Source organism: Protopterus annectens, chromosome 13.part0 (assembly GCF_019279795.1).
Source record: "Protopterus annectens isolate FY-2018-M chromosome 13.part0, PAN1.0, whole genome shotgun sequence".
NCBI lineage: Eukaryota > Metazoa > Chordata > Ceratodontiformes > Protopteridae > Protopterus > Protopterus annectens.
Genome location: NC_056747.1, coordinates 960,338,404 through 960,355,443, shown reverse-complemented (window position 1 = coordinate 960,355,443; position 17,040 = coordinate 960,338,404). Strand labels below are relative to the sequence as shown.

The 17,040-nt window shown below is 37.3% G+C and overlaps 1 protein-coding gene across 1 annotated transcript in view; it reads right to left on the bottom strand.

Annotated features, from left to right (window-relative positions):
• LOC122787816 (inactive phospholipase C-like protein 2) overlaps positions 1–17,040 on the bottom strand; it is a 1,808,356-nt gene that overhangs the window by 482,059 nt on the left and 1,309,257 nt on the right. The window contains exon 4 of the mRNA XM_044054724.1: positions 2,962–3,037. Within this exon, the coding sequence (XP_043910659.1) occupies positions 2,962–3,037 (76 nt within the window). The remainder of the gene's footprint in view (positions 1–2,961; positions 3,038–17,040) is intronic.

Here is a 17,040-nt window from a genome sequence, read left to right as displayed (position 1 = left end):
TACCTTGATATCACCCTGTACAAGGATTACTGTAACAACACTTTTCAATCTAAGTTACATCGTAAATCTACTTTTTCGAATTCCTTGTTGCATTACGAAAGTGCACATCCTTTTTATCAAAAAAAGAGAATCATGAAAGGACAGCTCATAAGAGCTAGCAGAATTTGTAGTACTCATGAGGATTACCAACTGGAGGTGGAAATGCTGCAAACTCTATTCTTGGAAAGAGGGTACCCCTTGGATCTTTCTAAGACCTTGGCCGATGAGGTCAGTACTCATAGAAACACTGCATATGCACCCATTCTGGGTAAAGGAGCAGAAATGCCATCTAGGCCAGCACCCAGTATTACCAACATTACTGGGAATAGCTTTGTTTATACCTTTTCCTCCGATTCAAGGGAAATAGAAGAAACAATTACAAAATTCTGGCCGGTTCTTTCCCTTTATGAGGATTTTAAGCATGTTTTGCCCTCAAGACCTAGTTTTGTAGGGAAAAGGGGTGTCAACTTCAAGGAGATGTTTGAGAAGAAACCAAAGGTCAAGAGGAAGGTCAAGCAACCACGGGTGGGGACTTACAGGTGTGGTGCTTGTAGTCAATGTCACACTATCTTAAATGACACATTTCTATACATTCCATCTAGGAGGTTTAAAATTCATCCACAGGGCTATTACACATGTGGCACAAAAGGGGTGGTATACTTAGGGTTCTGCACCACATGCACTAGTTTTTACGTAGGAAAGATGGAAAGGGAGCTCCGAAAGCGTATCTATGAGCATCTTTATGATATAACTAAAAGGAAGGAATCTAATGCCTTTTTTAAGCATTCTCTTAGCTGTCCAAACATCAACTTAAAGTTTACAGTTCTTGAACAAGTTGATTTGGACACTAGGGGTGGTGACTGGGAATCGAACCTAGAATATCGAGAACTTATTTGGCAATTAAGGCTAGACGCAGGGAGACCTCCCGGTTTAAATGGCACTATTAGTATTAAATCTGTGCTGAAACTAAGGAGAGCAAGATTATAGTTTCCCATATCCATTGTTCATGATTATTGTATTTAATTTTTGGAAACAGATACAAGTTACGCGCATATTTTCTGACTATTGCTTTAAGGGATATTGTTATTAAGTAATGCTTTAGTATTTAGGGAATTTGTATACACAATCAACAAGAGCCCTTAAAATACTGAAATCAGTATAAAACAGTTAGTATTTTGGTATAACTGCAAGTTATATGTTGATGAATACTGAATTCAATAGGGAAGTTATGTTTTTAAGTACCGTTTCTAGTGGATTGTCCTTCACTGCACTCAAGCACTTTAGAATTACTTAATGTGTATATCTGGGTTACTCAGTATGTTATTGTGCTGAATTTTATTTTAAATTGTCCCAGGTCTATTATGACAATAGTTACCTGGTACATGGAATATGTTTTTATTCTTTATTTTTAAAAAGTAGTTGAATTTTATGTTGTTTTAAATAAGAACTTATGAACAAAAGAGAACAAGTTCACTTTAAACCAATAATTAACAGCAAGGTTTTGCAATTAATGGAAAGGCTGTTAAAGTATATAAGCTATTTGTTAAAACACAGTGTCGTACTTGAAAAAGCTCAGAATTTTCTGAGCGAAGGCGCTTGTGTTACTGGTGTTACTGTTTGTCTGAAATAAAGGATTTGACTTCTACTAATCACTCGTTGGCTGTTCTGCTTCTTGGTCTGGATTTTTGTTACTTGGTTTGGTTACATTTCCTGCTTTTGGACTTAATATTAAAGTCTCCTAAAACTATTATGCTGTCTAATGGGTTGATTCTAACAGTAAGCTGTCACATTACTGATGAGGAGGAGCTGAGGTTTTGATAGGTGTAGTCTAAGAACAGATGACTTAGGGTCAGTGTCTGTGGTGAATGTACACTGTCCTGTGTGGGATGCTTGTAGACTCGACTTAGTTAGTAGTAGGGTCCTCCCTCCAATTCTTTACTTGGTGCGGGCAGTGAATATGGAGTGGCAGCCCTGGAAGTGATGGCTATGGTTAGGTGTGTCATTTTAATAGAAGATTCAGTAATACCACCAACATCAGGGTCATGATGAAGCAGTTATTCAAACTAAAACAACAATAAAGAAGGATATTACATATTTTACGTTAATGCCAACCTTGATTGTAATACGTCCTTTACAATGTTAAAGTACAATGCCCTTATGTACATATATGTCACAGACCTATGCTTTTACTTATGACTCCGCTCTGGTGTTTAGCTGTTGAGTTTCAGATCACTTGTGGCAGGAGTAGAATTCCTGCATGAACCTTATGAACAGACTACCTCATCTGAGCTCACATGACACATGAAATACATGATAAACAATATTAGGGAACTCGTTTCTGTGGATTATACCTTCGATTATAGCTTCACTACTTATCACAAAACTCATTTTCTAATTACAGTACCAGATTTTTGTATGCCTTATTCCAGACCCAGATAAGTGACTTATATTTAGCTTGAAAGTGCAGATGTGTATGTACAGAATTAGAACACTTTCATATTCATCACTTGAAACACTAATTCATGTACATTACATTTTTTCAAAAAGAATCTTGCAAGGAAAATGAAGGAAAATACTATAAGTTATCTCTCTATCAAAGAAGTAGGAAACTAATCTTATTATGAGCCTGTTCGTTGGATAAAAGGCAGCTCTGAAAATCGCATGTAATAAACTAGACAGCAGCATGTTAAATTAATATGACAGACATAGACTTGAAAGTTCTTATGCTGACCCTTACTGGCTACAAGATAACTTTAGATGGCTGCACACATCTAATCTGAACTCATCCTGCATGTTCACATTTTCTTAACCAGCGACGAAGAAGAAAATCATTGTTGCACTGCTCATGCTTAAATAACTTACCATCTCGCTCCTCACAGTTAAATAACTTACCATCTCGCTCCTCACAGTTAAATAACTTACCATCTCGCTGCACCTGAAGAATCTTGGCATGAACTGCATCTGCGGAGTCAATCAAAGTCCTGCTGGTGTTTATCAGCTGAAAACAAAAATGGAATATACATTAGGATGCAGGAGCTATACCCGATCAATTCAGAAACAGCTCTTTCCTAGCAATTCTTTCAGCACTGTAGGAAAAGGTAACAAAGTTATTTGCATTTAGATGCTGTTTATGTAGTCAATGGAGAGAGAAACACAAAGTTCTATATACCTGCAGACTTGTCCATGTGTGGCAAGTATACACAGAAGGAATTCAAATTAAAAGGAGTTCCTCGGAGTCACTGAAAATCACTTTCAGTGAATGTAGGTTTGGCAAGTAATATTTATTCAGTCATTTTAGGAAGTAACACTGAATCTGTAATAGCCACTCAAGCAACAAGTAGAACATAAGAACACATTAGTGTACTTCTGATGACCATCAGCTCCATACTTTGTGAGCATCAGTAGCTGATGCACAAGATGAAATCTGCTGGGTCACAAGTAAGAAGACATTTGTTCCAACGATGGCATATACATTTAGCAAAGACTAAATACATGACAAAATCGACATACAGATAAATAAATAAATAAATGCTGTATCTGGGACATGAAATCCTAATTATGCTACTAGGAACCTCAGCTATGGCCAGACACAGAGATAAATGTCTGACCTGGCTTGGACACTGACTCTCAAAGTCAGCATAGCTTACAATATATAAATACACACATATACTTGTTATCAGCCTGACTCCCAAGAGTTATGCCTGCATAGTATAAAGTCATTTGCAAGGCATGAATATCTGTAGTGGTCCAGTATTACCCAAACCCAAAATGACAAGCGGACTTACAAACATAAGTGAAACATAATAATCAAATGTCAGTTAACAACAGTTCACAAAGTTATTTTTAAAACAGTACCTGAGGAAACCAGGTCTGTGATGACCTCTCACACATAATGTAGGCAACATGATATTTTCAAACACAGTAGAACAGCTTATGTGTAACAAACAGTATGATAAAAATAGCTGTTCTACTGTCATGGGAAGTTCCCTTTTCTCTGAGGTATAATGATCATAGAGTACATTAAGTAGGAGGATGTGCAAAATACAATTCCTCAGATAGGTACTGTGGGAGACTTTGTTCTTACAGAAAGCACTTCGTCTGAATGTTGTTTCAAGTAGTGTATTGTAGATCAAAATGACATTCCCAATGTTTGCAATTAGTCAACCCAGATCCCTCAAGTGATCATGACATAGGTGAATGCATACCTTAGAGGTCAGAACACTGACCCAGCAGGACAGAGGGAATCTCTTCCCAATAAATGACAAGAAAGAACCAGTTAACTGCTAAATGTTTGTCTTGTACAAGACAGTTACAATAAATAACAAGGTTCGTCTGTGCAATAAAAAAATAAGCAAAAGTAAATTAGATCAGTAGGGAGAGAGTTAGGATACAGAAAGCCAGGATGATAGTGGGGAAGTGGCAGTGGTCAGGTGGTAAACAGTATCGTGTGTTTTCTAAGCAGCCATGTGAATCTAAAACCTCACCTCTGAAGCATTAAGTAAATATGATCAAAAGGCAAACTTTTCTCAAAATATACAGCCACATCCTAAACTGCTACAAAGGAGAGGACTTTTGAAGTAAATATTCACTAAAGTGTTGAACTGCATTCAGTAAACCTGAGTTTGATGTTTACAGTCCTCTTGGTCATTGAAATCTTTTGTAATGTTTCCCAGGTGATGAACTGATGGTGAAAAATTAGGAGGTTATGTAACTATTTCTTGCTGGTACACTAAAAACGGATAAGTCAGGTTCATTTAACAGTAGCTATTAAAATGTTATGGATTCCATTAAAAAATTAACTGACCCCTATCGGTTCATAAGGTTCATGCAGGAATTCTACTCCTGCCACAAGTGATCTGAAACTCAACAGCTAAACACCAGAGCGGAGTCATAAGTAAAAGCATAGGTCTGTGACATATATGTACATAAGGGCATTGTACTTTAACATTGTAAAGGACGTATTACAATCAAGGTTGGCATTAACGTAAAATTAATAAAATGCTACTATAATTATTATTTTCTACATTTGTTTATAATCTAGATATGAAAATACCTGTTTGAATATTTCTGCTTGGAGTTATTTTAATCTAATTATAGTGCCTTCAAAGATTACACTGTGCTCACATATTTTCAAGGCTATGACATTAATGTCTGTGGTATAATCAGAAATGGCTTAAAGCAGTTCACAGGCATATGAGTTCATCATTTAAGTCTGAAATGTCATATGAGATGCAAGAGAAGATATGTGAAAAGATCAGAATGGGCTGCAGTATCTATTATTTTCAGAAGTGCAGATATGGTTACACTGATGGACATCTAAAAGGCTAGATAATGGAATCCGCATTTCAAGTAATTTGAAGCAAAAAATGAGATTTACAAATTATATTGGCAGATGATTTCCCAGTACTGATAGTTGTCTTACCGGCTCCTGTGTGGAATGCCCCCCCAACTAACTTTTGCAGCTGGACTGAAGTACACTTAACAATAATAATAATAAGGGTCAATAGGTCTCTCCTGCAACCTTGAGAAACAAACAAGACAGAGCTGGGAGGAGTGACTAATGAGAACAGATGCACAGAAGGAGGAAGGCCTCTTTTTTTTTTTTTTTTAATTTTAGGTATTTGTTTTGGTAACTGTTTAGGGCTCAGTAGCACTTTATGCACTTACAGTCACATAATATTTAATACAACTGCAGATATCAAACCCAGTTCAGCAGAATGCAGTTTCAGTTCATTACATTAGTTACTAAATTATGTCACCAGTCATCCAGTCACAGTCATTTAGGTTATAGCAAATTAATTCCTTAATCAGTCCTCAGTGGGCATATATACAGTCTGCCAGTGAAGTATTTCATTAGCAGTCATGAGCTCCCATTAAATGAATCTGACTCAGTATACTGTAGTTTACCAGCAAGAAATAGTTATATAACCTTACATCACCAGATTATCACCTGGGAAACATTACTAAAGATTTAAGTGTGTGTGTGTGTGTGTGTGTGTGTGTGTGTGTGTGTGTGTGTGTGTGTGTGTGTGTGTGTGTGTGTGTGTGTGTGTGTGTGTGTGTGTGTGTGTGTGCAATTCCATGTGTTTGTGTGCATGTGTGTGTGTGTGTGTGTGTGTGTGTGTGTGTGTGTGTGTGTGTGTGTGTGTGTGTGTGTGTGTGTGTGTGTGTATGTGTGAGTGTGCAATTCCATGTGTTTGTGTGTGTGCATCCATGTGTATGTGTGTGTGTGTGTGTGTGTGCACACACATGCGCTCGTGTGTAGCCTGGACATGCTACAGGAACAGATAAACTGACAAATGAATAAGTGATAGCATTGAAAACCTAAACATTATCATATGACAACAGCACAATTAAAAAAAAAAGTGTTACTCTGGATGGCATTCCACTCTGCATTACTCTTCTCCCCTAAGAACTCCCAAGACATGTGTAGCTTATGGTAAAGAAGAAACACCATGTTTCACATTATATGGCAGCTCCTGAGTCACAAGCCAGACCAAAGGATACCAGCACAAATTTGGTGCAAACTTGTCTGTATGCAGTAGTGATACTTTTTGTGCAATTAAAGAAATGTAATAAAAACATCAGTAATGTGACTTGTTAAGAGAGCACACCAAAGTGGGCGTAGCTTTGGTGTTAATCTAAATCCACTCTCATCTTTCTGACAGCTTATCTATAAAATCATATTCTTATTTTCCTGTTTTTCAAGGTAAAAGATACAGAAGAGCTCTTAAACTTCTTGATCTTATTTTTAATACTTAAACTCACACAAGTGTGCAAGCAGTTACCTTACTCCTTTGTACGAAATATGACTTTGGAGAATAATTCAAAGTAATAAACAGAAAACTAATAAAATAAATACAAGGCATAAAAAGTTAAGCATTGTTTAGATTTCATCTTTATCAGTATAACCATATTTTTTTTTGCTATTTTTGAATGTTTGAATTTATAATTTCTTTGTAGACTGAGACATCTTAACCTTTCAGTTGCTATTTTTTTAAGAGTAACTATACTTTTCTTCATCAGCTTTTCTTGTAAACTGCAGCACAGCACCAGAGCGGAATGAAAAACTGCTTTACTATTTCTGAAAATTTAAATTGTACATTTCCTCAACAGACGAAAAGCAAAGTACAGAAAGCAGATTGTTTTGAACTGAATTTTCCTGAAAAATATGTGCCTTGGAATTCAGAAAAGTGTGCACTGCTCATGGAAATGGCCTACCGCAGCTAGGTCAAATTCTGTGAGGGTGAGAAAATGCAATTAAGAGACAGTTATGGCCACAGTGAGAAAGACCTACTTATCATCTCATTAGCACATCTCTTAATCACATTCTAACAGTAGTACTTTTCTCCCTAGATGCCATTGCATTGCATTGAGAAAAACACCCCCTACACTCACGCACACACACACACACACACACACACACACACACACACACACACACACACACACACACACACACACACACACACACCATCAAAAGCAAGAACACCCCCATAGTTAAGCACAGTCATGTAAACACTCACCCATTCACCCACACACATGCTCTAATGTGCACACAGGCATCCAAACTCTTAATTCCCTACTTAACCCCATCATTGCAACCACCCTGCACACACACACACACACACACACACACACACACACACACACACACACACACACACACACACATACTTTAATGGAGATTCATTCATGCCACTACAAACACACACACACATGCGCGCACACACACACACACACACACACACACACACACACACACACACACACACACACCATCAACAAGCAAGAACTCCCCCATAGTTAAGCACAGTCATGTAAACACTCACCCATTCACCCACACACATGCTCCAACATGCACACAGGCATCCAAACTCTTAATTCCTTACTTAACCCCATCATTGCAACTACCCTGCACACACACACACACACACACACACACACACACACACACACACACACACACACGCACACACACACACACACACACACAAACATACACACTAGCCCAACTTCTTTGCTGACTTAACCTCCAGAGCTACTGCTTCCATGAGAGTGAATTGGTAACCTCCTTTTGACATCATTCACTTTTTGTTCTAGCAGTGAATCACTTTGCAGAGTAAATCAGGATCCACTGGAATTTCCAGGGGAAAGGACACAGCTAATTAAACTTATTCACTTCCCTGAATTGCTTCACCTTCTGCACTGAGGCCCCCACTAGCAGGAAACCTCAGAGGTAGTGCAGTCTGGGAATTAGAAAGGCTTATCACGAGAGGGAAATATGACCATGTTAAGGCCCCACCTCGTGGTAAGCCTTTCTGAGTCAAAGGCTTATACCAGATGCATCAAATTCAATTAAGTGTATCAAATTTTACATATGATGTTAAAATGGTTTCTTAATGTATTACCCTAAAATTCTGAGGACAGCACAAGAAAAATGGCCAGCATATCATGTCTTGTTAAAATTAATTACTCAAACATCCTTCTAAAACAAATCTTCATTTTGAACAACAAAGGATCAGATTTTAAATTCCTTATGAAATCATTTTGAACAATGAAGGGTCAGGTTTTAAATTCTTTATGAAACAAATTTGCATGTAGCTCCTAAATAAGGTATTCTGATGACCATTAATAAAAATTTGCTCAAAACACTCCTTAAAGCATAATTCAAATTTTTTTTGTGGATTTGTTTATTACATTTGTAAGAGGGAAATATTTGATTTAGTTATCAGTCATGAAATAATATACTAACAATATACAAAATACATTAATATATGTATATAGTGATTTTATGCTGTATCAGTTTCTGCAGCAGTATCACTTAACTATGTGCATTAATGAATATATTATAAAACCTATAATAAAAGTATTCATGTTTTGAAAGATACAGGAAAATGATTAATGCACATGAAAAGCTTGCATGTCATTTCATTTCTGGTACACATATCATTCACTTTGTTTCATTAAATGTTTTCTGCCAGCATGCTCGTGATCTCTACTACTCAAGCTAAAACCTTGCTCTCCTTCCACTGACAATCTATCTCCTACATTCCTCAAACTTGCTGCTGACTCAATTGCCTATCCTGTATCTATATTAATTAATCGATCTATTCTGGAATCAACTGTCCCCACCCTTTGGAAATCTTTCTTCACTATCCCTCTTCATAAAGGTGGAAACTCCACTGACCCCTCAAACTACCGACCCATTGCCATTCTGTCCCCCCTCTCCAAGATATTAGAAAAATGTATTCACTCACAGCTTCTCAATCACCTCCTCACACACCACTTACTTACCCCTACCCAACATGGATTTCGTCCTCATCACAGCATCACCACTGCCCTCCTCTCCTTCACTCATATCATTGCAGAGGCCCTAGACAACAATAAACTCATTTCCTGTCTCTTCCTAGATCTCTCCAAAGCATTTGATACTGTCTCTCATCCTCTGCTACTATCCAAACTTGCAAATCTACACCTATCCCCCTCCACACTTGCCTGGTTTAATAGTTACCTATTTGGCAGGGAACAATCTGTCAAATGGCTCTCATCCTCCTTACCTTTCCTTCCCATCTCCACTGGTGTTCCCCAAGGTTCCATCTTGGGACCCCTTTTGTTTAACATCTTCACCAATGATCTTTACACCTCATGCAAAGAATCCTCCCTTATTCAGTATGCCGACGACTCCACACTTATATCCATCTCAAATAACATTCCTGAACTACACTCCCTGACCCAACAGGCCCTACTATCCACTGAACAATGGCTCTCTCACAACCTATAGATCCTAAATCCCAAAAAGACCAAACTCCTACTTTTCCTTCCCCATTCTCTTTCTCATCACAAAACCTCCTGTTTTATTACATCTTCTAACAATACAAACATCCAACCTGACACACACACAAAACTCCAAGGGGTCATTATCGATGTCAAACTCAAGTTCAACCTACACATACTCCAATGCATAAAAAAAAAAAAAAAACAGAAACTAGGTCTGCTATATTGGAACAAAAATTCCTAACCCCTGAATCTAGACTTACCCTGGGCCAGGCACTCCTCCTCCCCTCCCTCTTATACACCGCCCCAGTTCTTACCAATATCCAGGCCTCCACTCTAAACAAACTGAAACAGACTTACCATAAAATAGCCAGATTCATTACTAACTCCCCATACAAGTCACACCACTACATTTCTTTAAACTCTCTTCAATGTCTTGAACTTCCCCAGTTTCTGCTATCTTATCAATTTCATATGCTACACTATATTCTTTATAAACCCTCCTTCTGTCCATCTCTATCTTCCTTAGTCTTCATCTATATCCCATCCCGGACCCTCCGTACTTCTAACCAACAATTACTTGATATCTACCACCCAAAAAGTTCAGTAGGCAAACTACTCTACAAACACTCCCTTGCCCATGCTGGGAACAAACTTCCCCTTGACCTATGTTCAATCTCCCACACCTGACACTTTAAAAATGAACTAAAAGCTTATTTTCTCAATTCCAGAACCTGCCCTTGCCATGACCCTACCTAGTCTTCCTTCCCTTTATGTACCCTCAAAAGGACCATACTTAGTACCTCATTACACCTCTCTCTCCAATGTGTCTACTATGCATTTGCACAATTTTATACAAACAAAAAATGTTTATTGTTGACCTATTGAACTATAACAATGTAAAATTGTTACTTAGCTTCTTTTTAATGCAACTTTAACTTTATGCATGTAACCCAACATATATGTGAATCGTTTTGCTATAACTGCTATTATATCAATATTGTTTAAAATCGTACTTATTTTAAAATGGAGCTTTTCTCCTCGGGTCTCCACTGAAAATGGGCCACAAGCCCAGTTGGACAAACCCGGTTAACAAATGTCAATAAATAAATAAAAAAATAAATAAATCTACTGATAAGTAAACTAGATCATAAACAGGGATAGGCATTCTGCAGGACAAGTAATAATCTAATTTTCTAAGGAAGGATGAAAGTCCCAGAATTATCAAGAAGAAAATGAGTCATGCACTCCTGCCAGGCACTAGATGGCATAAAATCAGGACTACTCTGGGTTAGCAAAATGCCTTCTCATTTTAGGTTACCGTCATTCTTCCGATATTTGCATTTCCTAAATGAAAACATTTAGTAAGGCACAGAGTTTCAGTTGGAAACATTCTCTACAATGTCATCTTCTCTTAAAGAATGTCAGTATTGTGGAAGTAAGACTGAAGTCATGATGAATCACATGCAGTGCAACAGCTTAGTGGGTGCAAAGAAACAACAGCTGCTCCATCCATTAACTGCATCTATTAGTTTAACTGTATGTGTGCTCTGAAACAGAATCACTGGCTCGCTGATTGCCTTGAAAGTATTCCATAGGCTTGCAGGAAATCCTTACAGAATATCAAATACCAAAAAACAGCAAGAACATAGGATGTCTTAAAATATCAATATATATATAAAACTTTCTAATATTCACAAAATTCAGCTGTTCAAGCTAAATTTAAGAATATCGACAAAGAAAGTTACAGTTATGAAAACACTAAAAGTATTTCAGATGTGAAGGTCTGCTCATTTTTAAAGGGTTTATGTAATTCATGATGAAACTATTTATTTTATTCAGGGCTACAGAGAGCAGTACTCTTTGCAGGTATAGAACAAATTTTACCTCCAGTGCATGATATACAAATGTTTTATACATTCTCACAGGCAAAGGGAAAGAGAAATCAAATAACTCATAAATGCACCACAGTCAGAAAAGTGGCAAAGAACTTAAAAACGCATGTTTATAAAAGAAGATGCTAAAACACAATAATAAAGTAATAGTGATGAGGCTGACACAAATCTTTTAATAGAATTCCTATCACTGTACATTACGCAATAAGATTATATGGGAATTTATCTAACTACACTAACACCCAGTAAACATGCAAGTTAGATTACATAAAATCATTTTCTGAGATTTGTTATGAGGATGTAAGGAATACTAACTCATATATTTCCATTTTAAGTGCACCCCCGTTTATTAATGATGATGCTAAAAAGTCAGTTATTTTTCTAAATATTTATTAGACCAACGTTCAAAAGTACAGTAATGATTGTTTTCCCAAAATGTTAATTTCTGCTACACTTACTGTAGCTATACCCATTATTTCAACTTTTCTGGATGCATTTGCTATGTACAACAATTTGTGTTTTACTATTCTCGGCCATCTACATGTGCACAATTGTAATGAAGGGCTATAACACATTGACTGTTATAATAACTTTCATGCCAACTGTCACAAAAATAGATACTGCCAGAACAGCTAGTTGGAGTTTTGTAAATAATTATATGTCATTTGTGAATATCAACATGATCTACATAAGATGCTTGTGTTACAACTGTATTAAAACTCTATATCAAACTAGGTTTGTACAGATGTCTGTTGAAAAGGTTTTTGCAAAGAGCTAGTTGAACTGTAACCACAGTGCGCCCTGCTGGAAGAGAGCAGAAATGTGCATGCACCATTGTAACTGTTTAAATGTACATAACATTTAACAGTGGAAATTGGAATAAAGGAGGCTAACTTCAGAAAAAAAGCTGAAATGAAATTACTTTATAGGCTAGTAAAAAGACACAATGTCTAAAACTAGGGAGCTTTATGTATGGTCTCTAGAGTGAAATAACCACTAGTCTTGAAATGTGAACTAAAACAATGAGTAAAAAGGTCACACAGAAAAAACAATCAGTAAACACCAAAAGAAAAATCTAGCAAGGTTTGACTTTCCATTATATGATTCCTTAAACCTCTTACATAAGAGGCAACATGGGATATATACAAATGACCCCCTAATGACATCAGGTGCTGTGACGACTAGGGAGAGATGGGCGAAGGCTGCCAGCCTACTCAAATAAAATTTGATATATAATTCTGGCATTTGTAAATAAATGTAAAATACAGGCATGTCATCTTGAGTATAAAAAATACTGTGAAATGTGGAACTGCAAAATATGTGACAACATTGCACTCTACTGGCCCAGTGAAGCATGTTGTGACCCTTTCGTGTTAGAATTCAGCTCCAGTGCGTCTGGATGAAGGTTTCATGCCCATTGTTTTAAGGCTAAAGTTTATGACCAGAATTTACATGTGGAAGGTGCTTTATTGCTCTGGTTTCTGCTAGAGTGTATATGTGAAATGCCCTGTATTGTTGTAAGTTTCTGAGCAGGTGTTAGATTGCTAAATAATGCAATTTGTGGCTTGAGAACCCAGACCGGGTGTTAATATGATGCAATATGAATACTGGGAAAACCTAAGTGTCAAAAATGATGTAATTTGGGAGGGCCTTATAGACATGTTTGTTAGTAATGTTTAAATACTATTTCTCACAAGAGACTGGGAGCATTTTGATCTTGGATATCTAACTCAGCACTCTGCCTAAGCTCACATGTAAGTTTCTAGCACTGTGATTTCTTGTAGGAATAGTTAAAGCTAGTAAAGATTAATTAGGTATTTTTCTTTGAAATCAGACTTGTCCTACTGTATTATTTTAAGTTTCTGTGTGATCTCTGAACTCTTAGATATCTCTGTGGTGTAGTAGTTTTGTCTTGTGTTTTAATTATTTATTATTAAATGTTTTTAAAACCTTCTACCTGTGGCTCGTTTATGTAGAGATAAATTATGCTCTAGAGTACATTATATATTTATAGAGTTTACTGTCTAAGCCCTTCCAATAAGCCTAGACTGAATAGTCACATTACCATTGGATAATAATATTGCACAGTAATAATTGGACACCCTTTTAAGGGCCTTTTAGTAGCTGATATTATTAGTTGGGTGGTGGCAGGGAGTACTACTGTATGGTCTGGGTAAAGAGGCACAGCTGGAGAATCTGTGTCAGCCTTTCCCAGGAGTGTCTGAAAATCCTTATCTCAAAGTGTGTGTGTGTGTGTGTGTGTGTGTGTGTGTGTGTGTGTGTGTGTGTGTGTGTGTGTGTGTGTGTGTGTGTATGTGTGTGTGTGTGTGTATTAGTTATCCTTTCCTCTCTTCTAGGAGATGACGTCCCTGGTGTTAGTGGTGAGGATTGAGGCTCCTTGATTGCTGGGCCAAGGCAGGGTCATCACAGGTGTTTTAGCTATATGGTAATTGCAAATGTTCATGACTTTTTTCAAGTCTATTTATGGACATATTCAGGCCAACAAAGCCAAATCCCACTAGCTGTGGACATGAATGTTTCAGCCTTCTTATTACATCATCAGCACAGCATAAGTGAAATGTTTGGCTAACCTTTAGAAACACAGGGTTGTCGTACCCAGCTGATATCCATAACTATTGGAGTGTCTGCAAAATACCCCAACCAACAAACTAAAACAATGAGTAAAAAGGTCACAGAATGTAATTGTTTTATGACTTCCAGTATCTGCCAAAGATCTGAGGTCTATGTATTTTCACTGGTAGATGTTAAATACTGCCAGCTTCCAGCAGTGGGGGGTTCACCTGGGATACAGTCAGATGTGAAGAAATAATGTAATTCTGCAATATATCCCAGCAGTAATATTTGGGATATTAATTTGAGAACTCTCTGTGAGTGAGAGAGAGAGAGAGCATTCTGTATTTTGTCTTGGACCTGACAACAACAGAACCATTCATCACATCTGCCTTGCTCTGATGAAGTACGTTACTAGGGAACACTATAATTCTCTTGAATATAGTCAGGAATATAGCAAAGTTTAGTTTTCTTTATTTGTTTGAAACTGTCCTGCAATGTTGTTTTAAATATTTCCTGTGATTTTGAACTCTGATGTCACTGTGAATATATACTGAGTATTTTCGTGTTCTTTTATTATTTATTATTAGATATATTTAAACATTTCATTGTGGCTGATCTGTCTAAAAATATTTAATTTTTGAGAGCACTTACATATTTATTTGGTGACACTGTGTGAGCCATTCCTAATAGCCTTGCTCTTGGTCAAACTACGATTTGTGTTAATATTACACAGTAAGACTGGACATCCATTGTGAAGAGACTTAAAGTAGCTGATAAGGAGTTGGCTGGTGGCAGTGATAACTACCTTATAGTCTGAGCAAAAGGGGCATAGCTACTAAACCTGTGCCAGCCTTTCCCAGGTGTGTGTGTGTGTGTGTGTGTGTGTGTGTGTGTGTGTGTGTGTGTGTGTGTGTAAATCAAACCTCAAAGAGTGTATGTGTCAGCTACTTGGGCAGGGACACGAAGCACTGGTTAGTCAGAGACGTGCTAGAGGTCTTAGCTTGGCCACTCAGCTGAGATCTCAGCTCTATAGCTGTGTCAGTGGGGAGTCTTATTGGAGATCTGGAGAAAGAGAGCGAAACCAGCCAGGACTGACTGTGGTCTCTGTGTGTTTTTAAGGGAAATTGCACTTGATGCAGAGAGCTGTATCTGGAAATATTGCGTGTGCACCTGTTATCCTGTCAGTGTACATCCCCCGCTGGTGCCAGTGGTGAAGATTGAGGCTCCTTGTTTACTGGTCCAGTGGTGGGGCATCACAACAATAAACAAATCTCACAAACATCTTGACTGAATTATAGTGAAAAAGGCAAGTTTATTGCTGTACTGATTTTTAAAATAAGTTTAGTTAAATATTCTAGGTGTTGGGAATGCGTGAGAATGCAGTTTGTACAGAGAAAACTCTTCCCTAATTTTTCTAGACCAGATATTTCAGAAGGAAATAAATCTGCTGCAGCTGGTGCAAAATTCCACAACCCTTTTACTTACTAGGATGTCTAGTCACTATTATATTATACCTTTACTGTACTGTCAGCAATGGCTGTCTATTAAATGGCTTATTAGGTATAAAGTTCTTATGTCAAGTTACCTTGTCCTGCCCATCTTCCTTCCCCATTACCTGCAAGACCTCCTGACCTGGTATCAACCCAACTTATTCCCTGCACTCAAACTCTCAGGCCTGCTGGCTGTATAAGCTGCTCACCTGATGTAATCTGGGATCTGGGCTTTTGTCTGCCAAGGTTCAGATCATTAAAATATACTAACTGGGTGGGTGAAAGAAACCCCAACAGTTGCCAATTTTAAAAGGTTCCTAAAAACATACTTACTTGAATTAACCTGTATCTAATGAGTGAAGCATTGACAACTTTGGTTTACTTGTACTTTCAGTTTACTTTCAAAGCATTCTACTGTTTGCTTGTTTATTTTAGCATACAGCTTAAGAGTGTGCCTTTTGACATTATTTGCTTTTTATTTCAGTTTTATTCCCATCTAGTTCTATATTTTTGTTTGTATTTTACTCTGTGTTGTGTTTTAATGTAAAATATCTTATTGCTTTCATTTCTTCAATTGCATGTTTTACCTTTGCATAGTACTTCGATTCAGGTGCTTACAATACAATGAAGCTGAAGTTATGGGTTTATTTATTCATTTATTTTAATAGGTGATTTTTTTTCATTTTGTAAATAATTGTTTATCTAGTAAGTTTAGGAAGCAGGTTGGGTCATGGAATCACTTTCTAGTTTAAACACGTTTTGGAGTGTCACTGTATAATCCTGAACAGGTGTTACATGTATGTAGCACTCCAAGATATGTCCCAAAGTGTGTTCCGAAGTACATTCCAAGCATTTTGCAATGGTGTATTACCCTACAGTTTATTATGCAACACCACTACACTCTTTACTTTTAACAGGAAAAACAAAGTACCATGGTACCCAGTTAATTATCAGTCATGCATTTGTGGAGCCCTTGACCTTTCTCACACCCAGTCCCCAGCCACCCTTCATTCAAAGCAAGCATTAGCCCTTATTTCAAGCATTCTAATTAAGTCTCAAACATTGGAAACAGTAATAAAAAGCCACTCCAGGCAAATTCCAAGCAAAGTATAAACTCAAATCAGAGACCAAAATCCATCTCAAAAAACATGTGGAAATTTAATTCAAATACACCAACACGTTTTCTCACATGTTTTCCATAAAGGGAATTAATAACTTCAGCAGTACCTAATACCTTTGCCAAATACTGAAACACAAAGTGAATG